The 17,339-nt window shown below is 44.5% G+C and overlaps 1 protein-coding gene across 2 annotated transcripts in view; it reads left to right on the top strand.

The window, feature by feature from the left end:
• Window positions 1-16,685, top strand: part of LOC110506939 (reticulocalbin-1) — a 40,035-nt gene extending 23,350 nt beyond the window's left edge. The window contains exons 1-6 of one of the 2 annotated variants that reach the window (XM_090239373.1): window positions 1,065-1,754; window positions 2,900-3,093; window positions 3,802-3,980; window positions 13,298-13,358; window positions 14,057-14,256; window positions 15,383-16,685. In XM_090239373.1, the coding sequence (XP_090095499.1) occupies window positions 1,531-1,754; window positions 2,900-3,093; window positions 3,802-3,980; window positions 13,298-13,358; window positions 14,057-14,256; window positions 15,383-15,490 (966 nt within the window). In that variant the 5' untranslated portion in view covers window positions 1,065-1,530 and the 3' untranslated portion in view covers window positions 15,491-16,685. Of the gene's footprint in view, window positions 1-1,064; window positions 1,755-2,899; window positions 3,094-3,801; window positions 3,981-13,297; window positions 13,359-14,056; window positions 14,257-15,382 lie in introns of those variants that run through there. The other variant, XM_090239374.1, reaches the window with a different exon arrangement.
• Window positions 16,686-17,339: the final 654 nt, after the last annotated feature.

The following is a 17,339-nucleotide window of genomic DNA, read 5'->3' as shown; positions in this document are numbered from 1 at the left end:
AGAGAGAAATAGAGAAATAGAGAGAGAGGAGAAAGAGAGAGAGGGGAGAGAGAGAAAGAGAGAGAGAGAAGGAGAAATAGAGAGAGGGGGAGAGAGGAGAGAGAGGGGAGAGAGAGAGAAAGAGAGAGAGAGAGAAGGAGAAATAGAGAGAGGGGGAGAGAGAGGGAGCGAGGGAGAGGGCGACGGAGAGAGAGAGGGAGAGGGAGAGAGGGAGGCATCTTACTGGGAGAAAACACATCTGTGTATCATCATATCTCGCTACGACACTCTGATTCAAATTGACCGGGCAAGACTAATTTAAATACATTAACTATTCATTAATTAAATAAAAAGGCCAGTTAGCCCCAGGGTCCTTTATAATAAAACACTGGGATGTACAGTTTATGCAAAAAATCTAAGTTCCATGTGTTGGGCTTATTATGCTAATGCTGAATGACAAAATACATGTTCTCCTGCCTCCAAATGGAGATGAGGGAGGATGCTGTCAGCAAGTTGTTTCCAGGGTACACAGACTCTCATATTGCATGTTAGAACATATTGAAATAGGAAAAGTGTGAAAAAGAATGTATTCTCTCACTACTGTAAGTCACTCTGGAGAAGAGTGTCTGCTAAATGACTGAAGTGTAAATGTGAAATAATAATATGATGCTATTTGTCCTATGTATCATTGCCTGTCATGGTAATAACCATGAGTTGTTTTACTGCTGTCTTCAGCTAAAGACCTGGGACCCTACAAGTGTGAAATATGACGGGTGTGGTATTCTGCTTTGTGCATTTGTTATGTTAAATCAATAGTCTGGTATATTCTGAAGAAAACACACACACACACGCACGCGCGCACACACGCACGCACGCACGCACACACACACACACACACACACACACACATACAGAGAGAGAGAGAGATAATTGAATTCAATTGAAAATTGAGAGAGGAGAGAGAACACATAAACATACCCATATCAATAAAACAGGGAGTCAACACAGTGATTAAGGAGGGGCACAACTATTTTTGGCAGCCCCTCAAAAAATGCGTGAGAGTTCTACGGCAGTGTTTACGTGTCATTTTGCAACGTGGCGCCCATAGTCATCTCGTGTTACAGACAGCCCGTGGACCAATGGCAGGGACACTAACAATGAGTGAGGTTGAACCAGCGCTGAAGCCGAATATGTGAATGGTTGTACGTGAAGTAGGAAGCAACCTCGCTAGGTTGAGCTCTGTGGTGTCCCGTGGTAACCAGCCGGGCATGTTTGAAACGAAAATACGACCTGGGGCGGGCTGTAATTGTCTGAAGTGACCTGGGTAATGTTTTTAAATGCACCTATACTCTACTGCAAGACTTGATGCTTGGATGCCACGTTTCGGCAACATTGTTACGCTAAGTAGCCAGCTTGCGCTGTTGATTTATTTCGCCTCAGTAGACTTGTAACAAACTGGCTACATTTGTAGCAGCGGGCTAAATACGGCTTGCAACTTAGCTCACGTAGCTTCACTCCGCAACAGCTGATCTGTCCTCAAACATCCTACTGATGGACGCGTACGGCTACGTGTGCGTTCTGCTCCTCTGCTCTTGTGTCGTGCTCGGTAAACCAACGCTAAGAAAAGAACGCGTCCACCACGACCCGTTAGAACTAATTAAACAGGCCAACGAAGACAACCAGAGCTTCCAATTCGATCATGAGGCCTTTCTGGGAAAGGAGGACGCTACTACTTTCGACCAGCTTACCCCAGAGGAGAGCAAAGACAGGCTTGGGTAAGGTTCCCCTGCAAACACTAGAGATACATGTGATACAATGCAGGGTCACTAAAGTGCAAAACTAGTTGAAAGACGACAGTTTATTCGGTTCTCCTCAGTTCCATTATTCTCTGATAACTCTTCACGTTGGTGTCTTTGCGTCGCGATCTCTATCTGGACAGCAAGCGGTGGTGACGCAACCAACCTCTGGTGCGTAATGTGGGCTATTGTCACATATCTCCACAGTTATGGGCCGCCTTAGTGGGTCACAATAGTCGCATATTCCTGTTAATGTATTTCGTGGTATCTTGGCTTTGGGTTATTAAAAATTCACAACTCGCCCAAGTGGTGCCTGAGACGTTTGCATGCCAGCAGACCCGCATGATATAACGGTACATTATTACGCTTTTAAATGTAGAGCGAGTGCTATTCGCTCGCACACATTCCCCGGTCATATTATAATTGCAGAGTGTAGTTCTTAATTATGGATAATGCATTACAGAAGCAAGAGGAAGTTTTGTGGTGTTGAGAGAGTTGGATAAAAGTTGAGAACCACGAGCAGAATCTTGTTCGGGGGTTTTAAATGTGTGTGGGAACCCATGGAACGTGTCAACGGCGGTGTGTTATTTCATAGAGAGACCTGTCTAGCTTCCTGTAGTTCTGTTTCATCTTTGCCACTGTTCAAATGACATGTTGGCTCTATGTTACACACGTTGGCTGAAATGGGTGTAGGTTGTGTTGGCCCTTCTCCCTGAGAATTCCCTTTCCTGAATCGCATTGAGTGGGAGGACCCTCTTAACATCACAACGTGGCAACCAAGATAGATATAAATACGTTTACCCTCGTTGGTGGAAAACTAACTTCCTAAATATAACACACTCAATATTATTTAGGCACAAGTTCCTCCCAAAGCAAACATATAACTCAATAGTTTTTTATTCTCTCATCGCCGGCTGACAGTATGTATAAACTGATAGTGTTGTTTTGCTAGAATGACTGCTTACTTATGCCCCTGAAGACATCAACTCATGTCTCGGTTACCTTTTCTAAAGGAAATATATGGTCCATTATATTTAACTGCATCTATGTATGGCTGTGCATTATAATTAAAGGAAATTAACGATATACTATAGTAGTGTTTGTGTGCGCTCTGTGTCCCACAGTAAGATAGTGGACCGGATAGACGGTGATGGAGATGGCTATGTCACCATCACTGAACTGAAGGCCTGGATCAAGCGGGTGCAGAAGCGTTATGTCTACGAGAACGTGGCCAAGGTGTGGACGGATTACGACCTCAACAAAGACAACAAGATCTCGTGGGATGAATACAAGCAGGCTACCTATGGCTACTATCTGTGTAAGATATGATATGACCTGCTTATGACATGTTCTGTCAGATATGATATGACCTGCTTATGACATGTTCTGTAAGATATGATATGACCTGCTTATGACATGTTCTGTCAGATATGATATGACCTGCTTATGACATGTTCTGTCAGATATGATATGACCTGCTTATGACATGTTCTGTCAGATATGACCTGCTTATGACATGTTCTGTCAGATATGATATGACCTGCTTATGACATGTTCTGTCGGATATGATATGACCTGCTTATGACATGTTCTGTCAGATATGACCTGCTTATGACATGTTATGTAGCTGTTTTGACTGAAGATTCAATCAAATCCTCACCTCTCTCTTCTCTGGTTGTCTGACTCATGGCCCCTCTCCCCTCTCTGGTTGTCTGACTCATGGCCCCTCTTTCCTCTCTGGTTGTCCGACCCATGGCCCCTCTCTCCTCTCTGGTTGTCCGACCCATGGCCCCTCTCTCCTCTCTGGTTGTCCGACCCATGGCCCCTCTCTCCTCTCTGGTTGTCCGACCCATGGCCCCTCTCTCCTCTCTGGTTGTCCGACCCATGGCCCCTCTCTCCTCTCTGGTTGTCTGACAGCTAACAATATCACACCTTCCATTCAAATTCATGACCTACCTAGTTATTTAAGCCAGCATGTCTACTTCAGTTGTTTGAACACCAACCACTTGTTTGTCTTTCCTCCAAGCTAACCCAGAGGAGTTTGAAGAGGCCACAGACCAGTTCAGCTTCAAGAAGATGCTGCCCAGGGACGAGAGGAGATTTCAAACAGCTGATCTGGATGGAGATCTGGCAGCTGATAGAGAAGAGTTCACCTCCTTCCTCCACCCAGAGGAGTTTGACCACATGAAGGACATCGTGGTCCTGGTTAGTGTTCCAAATCTGCACTGAAATGTCTAGTGTTGTCCTGGATGACCAGCCTGTTTCTGCTCCCTTAGCAGAAATGAGTTGGCTAATGCAGAAACTCTCACATGGGTTGTGGTAGTGTATCAGTAGATGGAGAAACCCCAAACTCCACAGCAGCCTAGAAAACTGAAAGGAGAACCTCTGAACTTGTTATGGATTAAGTTGAAACGAAACGTAGAAAATCAGGGCTGTATTTGAGAAGCAGCTTTAAACCCTGAGTTATGTGAAAAGTTCACAGCTGTACTGAAAACTCCTCATCGTACTCTATAGACGAGTTGACTGGCTTTCTGAAAATGTTTTGTAGTTCTTGGAACAGATGAGAGTTTCTGTGAAATCTGTTTCTGTCTGATGTCCCACTAGGAGTGCTCTGCATTCAGATCCCGCTCTCTAATGACACTTAACTCAGCCTGGAAATTCTGTGTAGATGTTTTGGAACAGGTCTAGTGGGACAAACCGACCCATGCCACTTAAATATAAAACTGACAGCGCTGAACAGTCGCGTGGCAAACATGGAGAAACTAATGCACTCGGCTTCTGTCTTCATGAAAACTGTAATACCCATTTGACAGAGTTAATTATTGATGGTTCATTTTTCAGAAATGTTTCTGGGTTGCCTCTTGGTCAGTGTTGTCTTCATTGATTTTAGTGATCATACCTTGTGGTTGTAGTCAATAGGGGCAGTCAGACCCAAGCCATGACGTTAGGTCACATCCATGTTGTTATTATTGGGTAATATGACGTGCCTACTCCCTACCATAGTAGGCCCATAACCCGTATACCACTCTAGTGTTGTAGAGGAGATGAACCCCTATACTACTGGTGTTGTAGAGGAGATGAACCCCTATACTGCTGGTGTTGTAGATGAGATGAACCCCTATACTACTGGTGTTGTAGAGGAGATGAACCCCTATACTACTGGTGTTGTAGAGGAGATGAACCCCTATACTGCTGGTGTTGTAGAGGAGATGAACCCCTATACTACCGGTGGTGTAGAGGAGATGAACCCCTATACTACTGGTGGTGTAGAGGAGATGAACCCCTATACTACTGGTGGTGTAGAGGAGATGAACCCCTATACTACTGGTGGTGTAGAGGAGATGAACCCCTATACTACTGGTGTTGTAGAGGAGATGAACCCCTATACTACTGGTGGTGTAGAGGAGATGAACCCCTATACTGCTGGTGTTGTAGATGAGATGAACCCCTATACTACTGGTGTTGTAGAGGAGATGAACCCCTATACTACTGGTGTTGTAGAGGAGATGAACCCCTATACTACTGGTGTTGTAGAGGAGATGAACCCCTATACTACTGGTGGTGTAGAGAAGATGAACCCCTATACTACTGGTGTTGTAGAGGAGATGAACCCCTATACTACTGGTGTTGTAGAGGAGATGAACCCCTATACTACTGGTGTTGTAGAGGAGATGAACCCCTATACTACTGGTGTTGTAGAGGAGATGAACCCCTATACTACTGGTGTTGTAGAGGAGATGAACCCCTATACTACTGGTGTTGTAGAGGAGATGAACCCCTATACTGCTGGTGTTGTAGATGAGATGAACCCCTATACTACTGGTGGTGTAGAGGAGATGAACCCCTATACTACTGGTGTTGTAGAGGAGATGAACCCCTATACTACTGGTGTTGTAGATGAGATGAACCCCTATACTACTGGTGGTGTAGAGGAGATTAACCCCTATACTGCTGGTGTTGTAGATGAGATGAACCCCTATACTACTGGTGTTGTAGAGGAGATGAACCCCTATACTACTGGTGTTGTAGAGGAGATGAACCCCTATACTGCTGGTGGTGTAGAGGAGATGAACCCCTATACTGCTGGTGTTGTAGAGGAGATGAACCCCTATACTACTGGTGTTGTAGAGGAGATGAACCCCTATACTACTGGTGGTGTAGAGGAGATGAACCCCTATACTACTGGTGTTGTAGAGGAGATGAACCCCTATACTACTGGTGGTGTAGAGGAGATGAACCCCTATACTGCTGGTGTTGTAGATGAGATGAACCCCTATACTACTGGTGGTGTAGAGGAGATGAACCCCTATACTACTGGTGGTGTAGAGGAGATGAACCCCTATACTACTGGTGGTGTAGAGGAGATGAACCCCTATACTACTGGTGTTGTAGAGGAGATTAACCCCTATACTACTGGTGGTGTAGAGAAGATGAACCCCTATACTACTGGTGTTGTAGAGGAGATGAACCCCTATACTACTGGTGTTGTAGAGGAGATGAACCCCTATACTACTGGTGTTGTAGAGGAGATGAACCCCTATACTGCTGGTGTTGTAGAGGAGATGAACCCCTATACTACTGGTGGTGTAGAGAAGATGAACCCCTATACTACTGGTGTTGTAGAGGAGATGAACCCCTATACTACTGGTGTTGTAGAGGAGATGAACCCCTATACTACTGGTGGTGTAGAGAAGATGAACCCCTATACTGCTGGTGTTGTAGAGGAGATTAACCCCTATACTACTGGTGTTGTAGAGGAGATGAACCCCTATACTACTGGTGTTGTAGAGGAGATGAACCCCTATACTACTGGTGGTGTAGAGGAGATGAACCCCTATACTACTGGTGTTGTAGAGGAGATGAACCCCTATACTACTGGTGATGTAGAGGAGATGAACCCCTATACTGCTGGTGTTGTAGATGAGATGAACCCCTATACTGCTGGTGTTGTAGATGAGATGAACCCCTATACTACTGGTGTTGTAGAGGAGATGAACCCCTATACTACTGGTGTTGTAGAGGAGATGAACCCCTATACTACTGGTGGTGTAGAGGAGATGAACCCCTATACTGCTGGTGTTGTAGAGGAGATGAACCCCTATACTACTGGTGTTGTAGAGGAGATGAACCCCTATACTACTGGTGGTGTAGAGGAGATGAACCCCTATACTGCTGGTGTTGTAGAGGAGATGAACCCCTATACTACTGGTGTTGTAGAGGAGATGAACCCCTATACTACTCTAGTGGTCTAGAGGAGATGAACCCCTATACTGCTGGTGTTGTAGATGAGATGAACCCCTATACTACTGGTGGTGTAGAGGAGATGAACCCCTATACTACTGGTGGTGTAGAGGAGATGAACCCCTATACTGCTGGTGTTGTAGAGGAGATGAACCCCTATACTACTGGTGTTGTAGAGGAGATGAACCCCTATACTACTGGTGGTGTAGAGGAGATGAACCCCTATACTGCTGGTGTTGTAGAGGAGATGAACCCCTATACTGCTGGTGTTGTAGAGGAGATGAACCCCTATACTGCTGGTGTTGTAGATGAGATGAACCCCTATACTACTGGTGTTGTAGAGGAGATGAACCCCTATACTACTGGTGTTGTAGAGGAGATGAACCCCTATACTGCTGGTGTTGTAGAGGAGATGAACCCCTATACTGCTGGTGTTGTAGATGAGATGAACCCCTATACTACTGGTGTTGTAGAGGAGATGAACCCCTATACTACTGGTGTTGTAGAGGAGATGAACCCCTATACTACTGGTGGTGTAGAGGAGATGAACCCCTATACTACTGGTGTTGTAGAGGAGATGAACCCCTATACTACTGGTGTTGTAGATGAGATGAACCTCTATACTACTCTAGTGGTCTAGAGGAGATGAACCCCTATACTGCTGGTGTTGTAGAGGAGATGAACCCCTATACTACTGGTGTTGTAGAGGAGATGAACCCCTATACTACTGGTGGTGTAGAGGAGATGAACCCCTATACTACTGGTGTTGTAGAGGAGATGAACCCCTATACTGCTGGTGTTGTAGAGGAGATGAACCCCTATACTACTGGTGTTGTAGAGGTAAACCCCTATACTACTGGTGTTGTAGAGGAGATGAACCCCTATACTGCTGGTGTTGTAGAGGAGATGAACCCCTATACTTCTGGTGTTGTAGAGGAGATGAACCCCTATACTGCTGGTGTTGTAGAGGAGATGAACCCCTATACTACTGGTGTTGTAGAGGTAAACCCCTATACTACTGGTGTTGTAGAGGAGATGAACCCCTATACTACTGGTGTTGTAGAGGAGATGAACCCCTATACTGCTGGTGTTGTAGAGGAGATGAACCCCTATACTACTGGTGTTGTAGAGGTAAACCCCTATACTACTGGTGTTGTAGAGGAGATGAACCCCTATACTGCTGGTGTTGTAGAGGAGATTAACCCCTATACTACTGGTGTTGTAGAGGAGATGAACCCCTATACTACTGGTGTTGTAGAGGAGATGAACCCCTATACTGCTGGTGTTGTAGATGAGATGAACCCCTATACTACTGGTGTTGTAGAGGAGATGAACCCCTATACTACTGGTGTTGTAGAGGAGATGAACCCCTATACTGCTGGTGTTGTAGAGGAGATGAACCCCTATACTGCTGGTGTTGTAGAGGAGATGAACCCCTATACTGCTGGTGTTGTAGAGGAGATGAACCCCTATACTGCTGGTGTTGTAGAGGAGATGAACCCCTATACTACTGGTGTTGTAGAGGAGATGAACCCCTATTCTACTCTAGTGGTGTAGAGGAGATGAACCCCTATACTGCTGGTGTTGTAGAGGAGGTGAATCCCTATACTACTCTAGTGTTGTAGAGGAGGTGAACCCCTATACTACTCTAGTGTTGTAGAGGAGGTGAACCCCTATACTACTGGTGTTGTAGAGGAGATGAACCCCTATACTACTGGTGTTGTAGAGGAGATGAACCCCTATACTACTGGTGTTGTAGAGGAGATGAACCCCTATACTACTGGTGTTGTAGAGGAGATGAACCCCTATACTACTGGTGTTGTAGAGGAGATGAACCCCTATTCTACTCTAGTGGTGTAGAGGAGATGAACCCCTATACTGCTGGTGTTGTAGAGGAGGTGAACCCCTATACTACTGGTGTTGTAGAGGAGATGAACCCCTATACTACTATAGTGGTGTAGAGGAGATGAACCCCTATACTACTGGTGTTGTAGAGGAGATGAACCCCTATACTACTGGTGTTGTAGAGGAGATGAACCCCTATACTGCTGGTGTTGTAGAGGAAATGAACCCCTATACTACTGGTGGTGTAGAGGAGGTGAACCCCTATACTACTCTACTGGTGTAGAGGAGATTAACCCCTATACTACTGGTGGTGTAGAGGAGGTGAACCCCTATACTACTCTAGTGGTGTAGAGGAGATTAACCCCTATACTACTGGTGATGTAGAGGAGATGAACCCCTATACTGCTGGTGTTGTAGAGGAGATGAACCCCTATACTACTGGTGTTGTAGAGGAGATGAACCCCTATACTACTGGTGTTGTAGAGGAGATGAACCCCTTTACTACTGGTGTTGTAGAGGAGATGAACCCCTATACTACTGGTGTTGTAGAGGAGATGAACCCCTATACTACTGGTGTTGTAGAGGAGATGAACCCCTATACTACTGGTGTTGTAGAGGAGATGAACCCCTATACTACTGGTGTTGTAGAGGAGATGAACCCCTATACTACTAGTGGTGTAGAGGAGATGAACCCCTATACTACTGGTGTTGTAGAGGAGATGAACCCCTATACTACTGGTGTTGTAGAGGAGATGAACCCCTATACTACTGGTGTTGTAGAGGAGATGAACCCCTATACTACTGGTGTTGTAGAGGAGATGAACCCCTATACTACTGGTGTTGTAGAGGAGATGAACCCCTATACTACTGGTGTTGTAGAGGAGATGAACCCCTATACTACTGGTGGTGTAGAGAAGATGAACCCCTATACTACTGGTGTTGTAGAGGAGATGAACCCCTATACTACTGGTGTTGTAGAGGAGATGAACCCCTATACTACTGGTGTTGTAGAGGAGATGAACCCCTATACTACTGGTGTTGTAGAGGAGATGAACCCCTATACTGCTGGTGTTGTAGAGGAGATGAACCCCTATACTACTAGTGGTGTAGAGGAGATGAACCCCTATACTACTGGTGTTGTAGAGGAGATTAACCCCTATACTACTGGTGTTGTAGAGGAGGTGAACCCCTATACTACTGATGTTGTAGAGGAGATGAACCCCTATACTACTCTAGTGGTCTAGAGGAGGTGAACCCCTATACTACTGGTGTTGTAGAGGAGATGAACCTCTATACTACTCTAGTGGTCTAGAGGAGGTGAACCCCTATACTACTGGTGTTGTAGAGGAGATGAACCCCTATACTACTGGTGTTGTAGAGGAGATGAACCCCTATACTACTCTAGTGGTGTAGAGGAGATGAACCCCTATACTACTGGTGTTGTAGAGGAGGTGAACCCCTATACTACTGGTGTTGTAGAGGAGATGAACCCCTATACTACTGGTGTTATAGAGGAGATTAACCTCTATACTACTCTAGTGGTCTAGAGGAGGTGAACCCCTATACTACTGGTGGTCTAGAGGAGATGAACCCCTATACTACTGGTGTTGTAGAGGAGATGAACCCCTATACTACCGGTGTTGTAGAGGTGATATCCTAGATGAGTCCTTCTATGGAGAGGAGATTAACCTCTAAACTACCGGTGTTGTAGAGGTGATATCCTAGATGAGTCCTGCTATGGAGAGGTCTATATTAATTATGTTCTATATTTTTAATAACACATGTTTATTATTAGTCATCCACTTCCCAGGGTAAGTGGTCTTTAATCTTTCAGTAGGCTTCAGCAGGGGCATTTATAACCTGCTTGAAGCATGGTGTATGTGTGTGTGTTGTCACCAGCCTGTGACAGTGTGAAGCTATTTTGGCTGGTAAGGGGGTTGACTGCGTTTTGAGGTAGTGATGGCATTCCTCTCTTCTTACAACTGCTAAAGTTCCAACCTTAAGCCTCGTTCACATTACCCATAAGCGCTCTTGGCTTGCTTGACTTGCTATAAAGTTAGAGAAACAAGTTGAGGAAAGAAAAAGTAACGAAACATAACATGTTTCATCACCTGAAACAATATATTTATCCTGTCTTGAATAAAAAGGTCATATTTTGCAATATCCCAAAATAAATGCAATCTCTGAGGAGAGACAGGGTGTCCTCCATCTTGCCTTACAAAACACTACACTGGTCTGTTCAGTAGAGGGACAATCTCTGAGGAGAGACAGGGTGTCCTCCATCTTGCCTTACAAAACACTACACTGGTCTGTTCAGTAGCGGGGCAATCTCTGAGGAGAGACAGGGTGTCCTCCATCTTGCCTTACAAAACACTGCACTGGTCTGTTCAGTAGCGGGACAATCTCTGAGGAGAGACAGAGTGTCCTCCATCTTGCCTTACAAAACACTACACTGGTCTGTTCAGTAGAGGGACAATCTCTGAGGAGAGACAGAGTGTCCTCGATCTTGCCTTACAAAACACTACACTGGTCTGTTCAGTAGCGGGACAATCTCTGAGGAGAGACAGGGTGTCCTCCATATTGCCTTACAAAACACTACACTGGTCTGTTCAGTAGCGGGGCAAGACTCCATGAAGATGACGTAGGGCTTAATGAAATACGTCATGATGTAAACGGGGCATTAGGGAGTCCGTCATGACACATCTTCTCTTAACAACTGCTACAACCTTAGAGAGGGAGTCATGCAAATAGAAGTTAAATCCCAAACGAGGGAATACAACACAAGGATTGTGCAATGTTGACAGGATGAGTTGAGTCACTGTAAACATACCTAAGAGACTGTATAGGGATGGCTTACAACTTTAAAAACATCTACACCATACAGGGCATTCACAAAGTATTCAGACCTTTACTCTGTCCACATTTTGTTACGTTACAGCCTTATTCTAAAATGGATTCAATAAAACATTTTCCTCATCAATCTACACACAATACCTCATAATGACAAAGCAAAAATAGTTTTTTAGAACTTTTAGCAAATGTATATTTAAAAAATAAAAACAGGTTCCTAATTTACGTAAGTATTCAGAACCTGATTTGGGAAGGAACATACATGTCTATATAAGGTCCCACAGTTGACCGTGCATGTCAGAGCAAAAACCAAGCCCTGAGGTGGAAGGAATTGTCCGTAGAGCTCAGAGACAGGTTTGTGTCGAGGTACAGATCTGGGGAAGGGTACCAAAAAATGTCAGCAGCATTGAAGATCCCCAAGAACACAATGGCCTCCATCATTCTTAAATGGAAGAAGTTTGGAACCACTAAGACTCTTCCTAAACTGAGCAATCGGGGGAGAAGGACCTTCTGATGAAACCAAGATTGAACTCTTTGGCCTGAATGGCAAGTGTCACGTCTGGAGGAAACCTGGTACCATCCCTACGGTGAAGCTTGGTGGTGGCATCATCATCTTGTTGGGAAGTTTTTTTTAGCGACAGTGACTGGGAGACTAGCCAGGATTGAAGGCAAGATGAACGGAGCAAAATACAGAGATATTCTTGATGAAAACCTGCTCCAGAGCGTACCTCACTGGGTCGAGGGTTCACCTTCCAACAGGACAACGACCCTAAGCACACAGCCAAGACAACGCAGGAGTGGCTTTGGGACAAGTCTCAATGTTCTTGAGTGGCCCAGCCAGAGCCCGGACTTGAACCTGATCGAACACCTCCTGGAGAGACCTAAAAATAGCTGTGTAGTAACGCTCCCCATCCAACCTGACACAGCTTGAGAGGATCTGCAGAGAAGAATGGGAGAAACTCCCCAAATACAGGTGTGCCAAGCTTGTAGCGTCATACCCAAGAAGACTTGAGGCTGGAATCGCTGCCAAAGGTGCTTCAATAAAGTACTGAGTAAATGGTCTGAATACTTATGTAAATGTAATATTTCTGTTTTACATTTTTTTATTCATTTGCTAAGATTTCTAAATCTGTTTTTGATTTGTCATTATAGGTTATTGCGTGTAGATTGATGATGGGGGGGTAACTATTTTAGTCCATTTTAGAATAAGGCTGTAAAGTAACAAGGTGGAAAAAGTCAAGGGGTCTGAATACTTTCCTAATGCACTGTATATACAATCCATTCTTCCAGATAAACAGCTAGTTAGATATATCTCAAATTACGCAAGTAAAGCAACCATAGATTGTTCTAAAGGTGTGTGTAAAATCTCATCTCTGAAAACAGACATGGTCTCTAATCCAGGAGGTTAGCTGATCATCAGCAGTGGCTGTGTAATCGTTGTGTCACTCAGAGCCTCGTAGCTCGACTCATACTGCCTGGGGCTGTATCTTTTTTGTTATCTTTTATTACTGTCAGTAGTGAGAGTCCCACTGCCGTTGACCTCTGTGTCCCCCTTTTATGACATCATTGCCTGTGTTTGCGTGCAGGAGACTCTGGAGGACATTGATAAGAATGGAGACGGACATGTGGACGAGGATGAGTATATTGGTGAGTTGGGGAGGCGTGACTGGGGTTGACACTGCATCAGGAGACTAACCCTTCATGAACACAGGTTACAGGTCATTTTCACTCACTTCATAATTTTTGTAAAAAAAAATGTCATTCTCTCCTTTTTCAGCGGAATTTCCTTTTTTTTTACACACGAGGACAGGTCTACCCTCATTTTAATGCAAAACTATTTTTAACCAATTTGTGTAATTATTTTCTCCACAAACTATATCATGTTCTCATGGTATATTGGAAGTGTTTACAAGGTTTGGTGTTAGTATCTCCTGGGTCTTCTAGACTAGAGGAAGAGTTCCTAACACAAGATGTGGGCAACCCCGTGAGCTCGGTGACCTGATTAGGAATCAAAGGCCTGTTTGTTGGTTGCTTTGGGAAACTCTGCTCTCCTATTCAAGGATTTCACTGTTCCTTTTAGGTTGTGTTTTTACAGGAATATCCACTTAGAAACTGCTTAGAAACATCACATAGCTTGCTTGTATACCGTTAGTAGAGTTTTGATTACAGGTCCTTATAGTAAATGGCTTATACAGGAAATGCAGATGAACAAACAATGATTTACAACATTTTTACTAATGGTTAACAAACTATTTAGTTACGGTTTATAAGCATACTTTCAAACAAAGGGTTTGCTTTTGACCTTCTTTGAGTATGTCATCCCATATCTTCCTGTGTCATTGCAGCGGACATGTTTTCCCATGAGGAGGGAGGTCCAGAACCAGACTGGGTCAGAACAGAGCGAGACCAGTTCTCTGACTTCCGGGACCTGAACAAGGACGGAAAGATGGACGTGGCGGAGATTCGCCACTGGATCCTGCCCCAGGACTACGATCACGCCATGGCAGAGGCCCGACACCTGGTCTACGAGTCAGACCAGGACAAGGTACTGATCCTGTAACCTAGTCTACGAGTCAGACCAGGACAAGGTAGTGATCCTATAACCTAGTCTACGAGTCAGACCAGGACAAGGTACTGATCCTATAACCTAGTCTACGAGTCAGACCAGGACAAGGTACTGATCCTATAACCTAGTCTACGAGTCAGACCAGGACATGGTACTGATCCTATAACCTAGTCTACGAGTCAGACGAGGACAAGGTACTGATCCTATAACCTAGTCTACGAGTCAGACCAGGACAAGGTACTGATCCTATAACCTAGTCTGAGTCAGACCAGGACAAACTACTGATCCTATAACCTAGTCCACGAGTCAGACCAGGACATGGTACTGATCCTATAACCTAGTCTACGAGTCAGACCAGGACAAGGTACTGATCCTATAACCTAGTCTACGAGTCAGACCAGGACATGGTACTGATCCTATAACCTAGTCTACGAGTCAGACCAGGACAAGGTACTGATCCTATAACCTAGTCTACGAGTCAGACCAGGACACGGTACTGATCCTATAACCTAGTCTACGAGTCAGACCAGGACAAGGTACTGATCCTGTAACCTAGTCTACGAGTCAGACCAGGACAAGGTACTGATCCTATAACCTAGTCTACGAGTCAGACCAGGACAAGGTACTGATCCTATAACCTAGTCTACGAGTCAGACCAGGACAAGGTACTGATCCTATAACCTAGTCTACGAGTCAGACCAGGACAAGGTACTGATCCTATAACCTAGTCTATGAGTCAGACCAGGACAAGGTACTGATCCTATAACCTAGTCTACGAGTCAGACCAGGACAAGGTACTGATCCTATAACCTAGTCTACGAGTCAGACCAGGACAAGGTACTGATCCTATAACCTAGTCTATGAGTCAGACCAGGACAAGGTACTGATCCTATAACCTAGTCTACGAGTCAGACCAATATGACAAACGATTGTTTGAGTTTTCATCCCTCTTTACCAATTTTCTGGCTGGTAATATTATGTAGGACACTTTTTTTTATAATGTCTTAGCTGTCAAAATGGAGGGATTGAATTTCAAGTGTTAGTTCTTTAGTAGTAGGAGATCTTATCGACTCTATGTAAACCTGACTGGGTTCTCTCTTCTCAGGACACAATGCTGACCAAGGAGGAGATCCTGGAGAACTGGAACATGTTTGTAGGAAGTCAGGCCACCAACTATGGAGAAGACCTGACCAAGAACCATGATGAACTCTGAGCATAGTTTATTGTTGTGTTTGTGGCAGGGCGGTCGGACCTCAACTGAGCATCGTCAACCTCGACCACAAACTTGTCTGGTCCTCAGCCTTATCCTGCTAAATGTCATCAGTTGAACACAAACATAGTTCCAACACTGCAGTAACCCCCCCGAGGGGAGGGGCCAAGGAATAGTCTGTTCCTACCACTGACGGTCCAGGTCCTCCTGAGCGGCTGGACCAGGTTTGGTCCTGTTTCTGACATTTAGGAACAGTGATTGACCACACCCAACCTCCTTGTCACTGCCATTGACGTTGCTTATCAGCCAGAGTCCCATCTGGCTTAGCAGCCTTTTACATCTCTATACACAGATCATCACATCACCATCTTTGACCGTTTGATCATTTCCCTTATATTGTCTTTTCTTTAAACCTGACGTGATTTTAGCAGAGATGAGAACATAGGGTTGATCGTCAGGACTATTGGATTTGATTGTGGTTCCAATGTGAAAACAAAGCACAACCTAGAATACTCTATTTATTTATTTAGTCATTTAACTTGAGGAGGTGAAGAAGCCTGGGAGGTATAAGAGTTAGACAGAGGTCAATGGGTGTTTATAGCGTTTATGAAGGCTGCCTACTTGTTGACCTTGTCAGATATCACTACACACGTTGTTTTTATACAGTGGACACAGATGTTGTTTTTGTTTTGCTGGCCAGTAAAGACTATTTCATAAATCAGATATTTTGTGAAGTGCTCTTGGATTTGCGAGCTTCCTGTTGTTTTAGGATCTCTTACTAACACCCATCTTAATGATATGCTCTTTGCCCGCATCTTTTCCCAATACTCTGTGAAAACATTCAATTTAATCACTTTTGCTTAGTTCGCTTGTTTGTTTTATACACTTAAGGCCTGTGTAAAAATGTAATATAAGTTTCATGCAAAACAACCAGGCTATTGTCATGATGAAAATGTAAGTTTAGCCTTTTCATTGTTATGGGAGTTTTGGAGTGATGTAAAATGACTTGAAACGCAGGCGAAGAGGGGTTCCAGAGTACTGTATGTGTGTCCTCCATTACCTCAAAGCTGCTTCTCATATTGACACTATTGTTCATGTCGTAACATAGGACTTCCTGTTACATCACTTCCTCTTGTACCATGCCAAATGTACTCCCTTGTGTATATTAATGTTTTAGAAAAAGAAACCCATTTTCCCATTCTTGTCTAGTTTGTGTCTCTATGACGACCCACATCTTTTTTTATATGTACTTTTTTTTCTCTGTATGAGAAGTTAAGCCAAGGTTTTTCTCAAATCAAATGTATTTATAAAGCCCTTCTTACATCAGCTCATGTCACAAAGTGCTGTACAGAAACCCAGCCTAAAACCCCAAACAGCAAGCAATGCAGGTGTAGAAGCCCAGTGGCTAGGAAAAACTCACTAGAAAGGCCAGAACCTAGGAATAAACCTAGAGAGGAACCAGGCTATGAGGGGTGGCCAGTCCTCTTCTGGCTGTGCCGGGTGGAGATTATAACAGAACATGGTCAAGATGTTCAAATGTTCATAAATGACCAGCAGGGTCAAATAATAATAATCACAGTGGTTGTAGAGGGTGCAACAGGTCAGCACCTCGGGAGTAAATGTCAGTTGGCTTTTCATAGCCGATCATTGATAGTATCTCTACCACTCCTGCTATCTCTAGAGAGTTGAAAACAGCAGGTCTGGGACAGGTAGCATGTCCGGTGAACAGGTCAGGGTTCCATAGCCGCAGGCAGAACAGTTGAAACTGGAGCAGCAGCACGGCCAGGTGAACTGGGAACAGAAAGGACTTATCATGCCAGGTAGTCGTGAGGCATGGTCCTAGGGCTCAGGT

This window comes from Oncorhynchus mykiss, chromosome 6 (genome assembly GCF_057628025.1).
Source record: "Oncorhynchus mykiss isolate SJ-2025 chromosome 6, ASM5762802v1, whole genome shotgun sequence".
Classification (NCBI taxonomy): Eukaryota; Metazoa; Chordata; class Actinopteri; order Salmoniformes; family Salmonidae; genus Oncorhynchus; species Oncorhynchus mykiss.
This window is presented reverse-complemented; position numbering and strand designations above follow the sequence as displayed.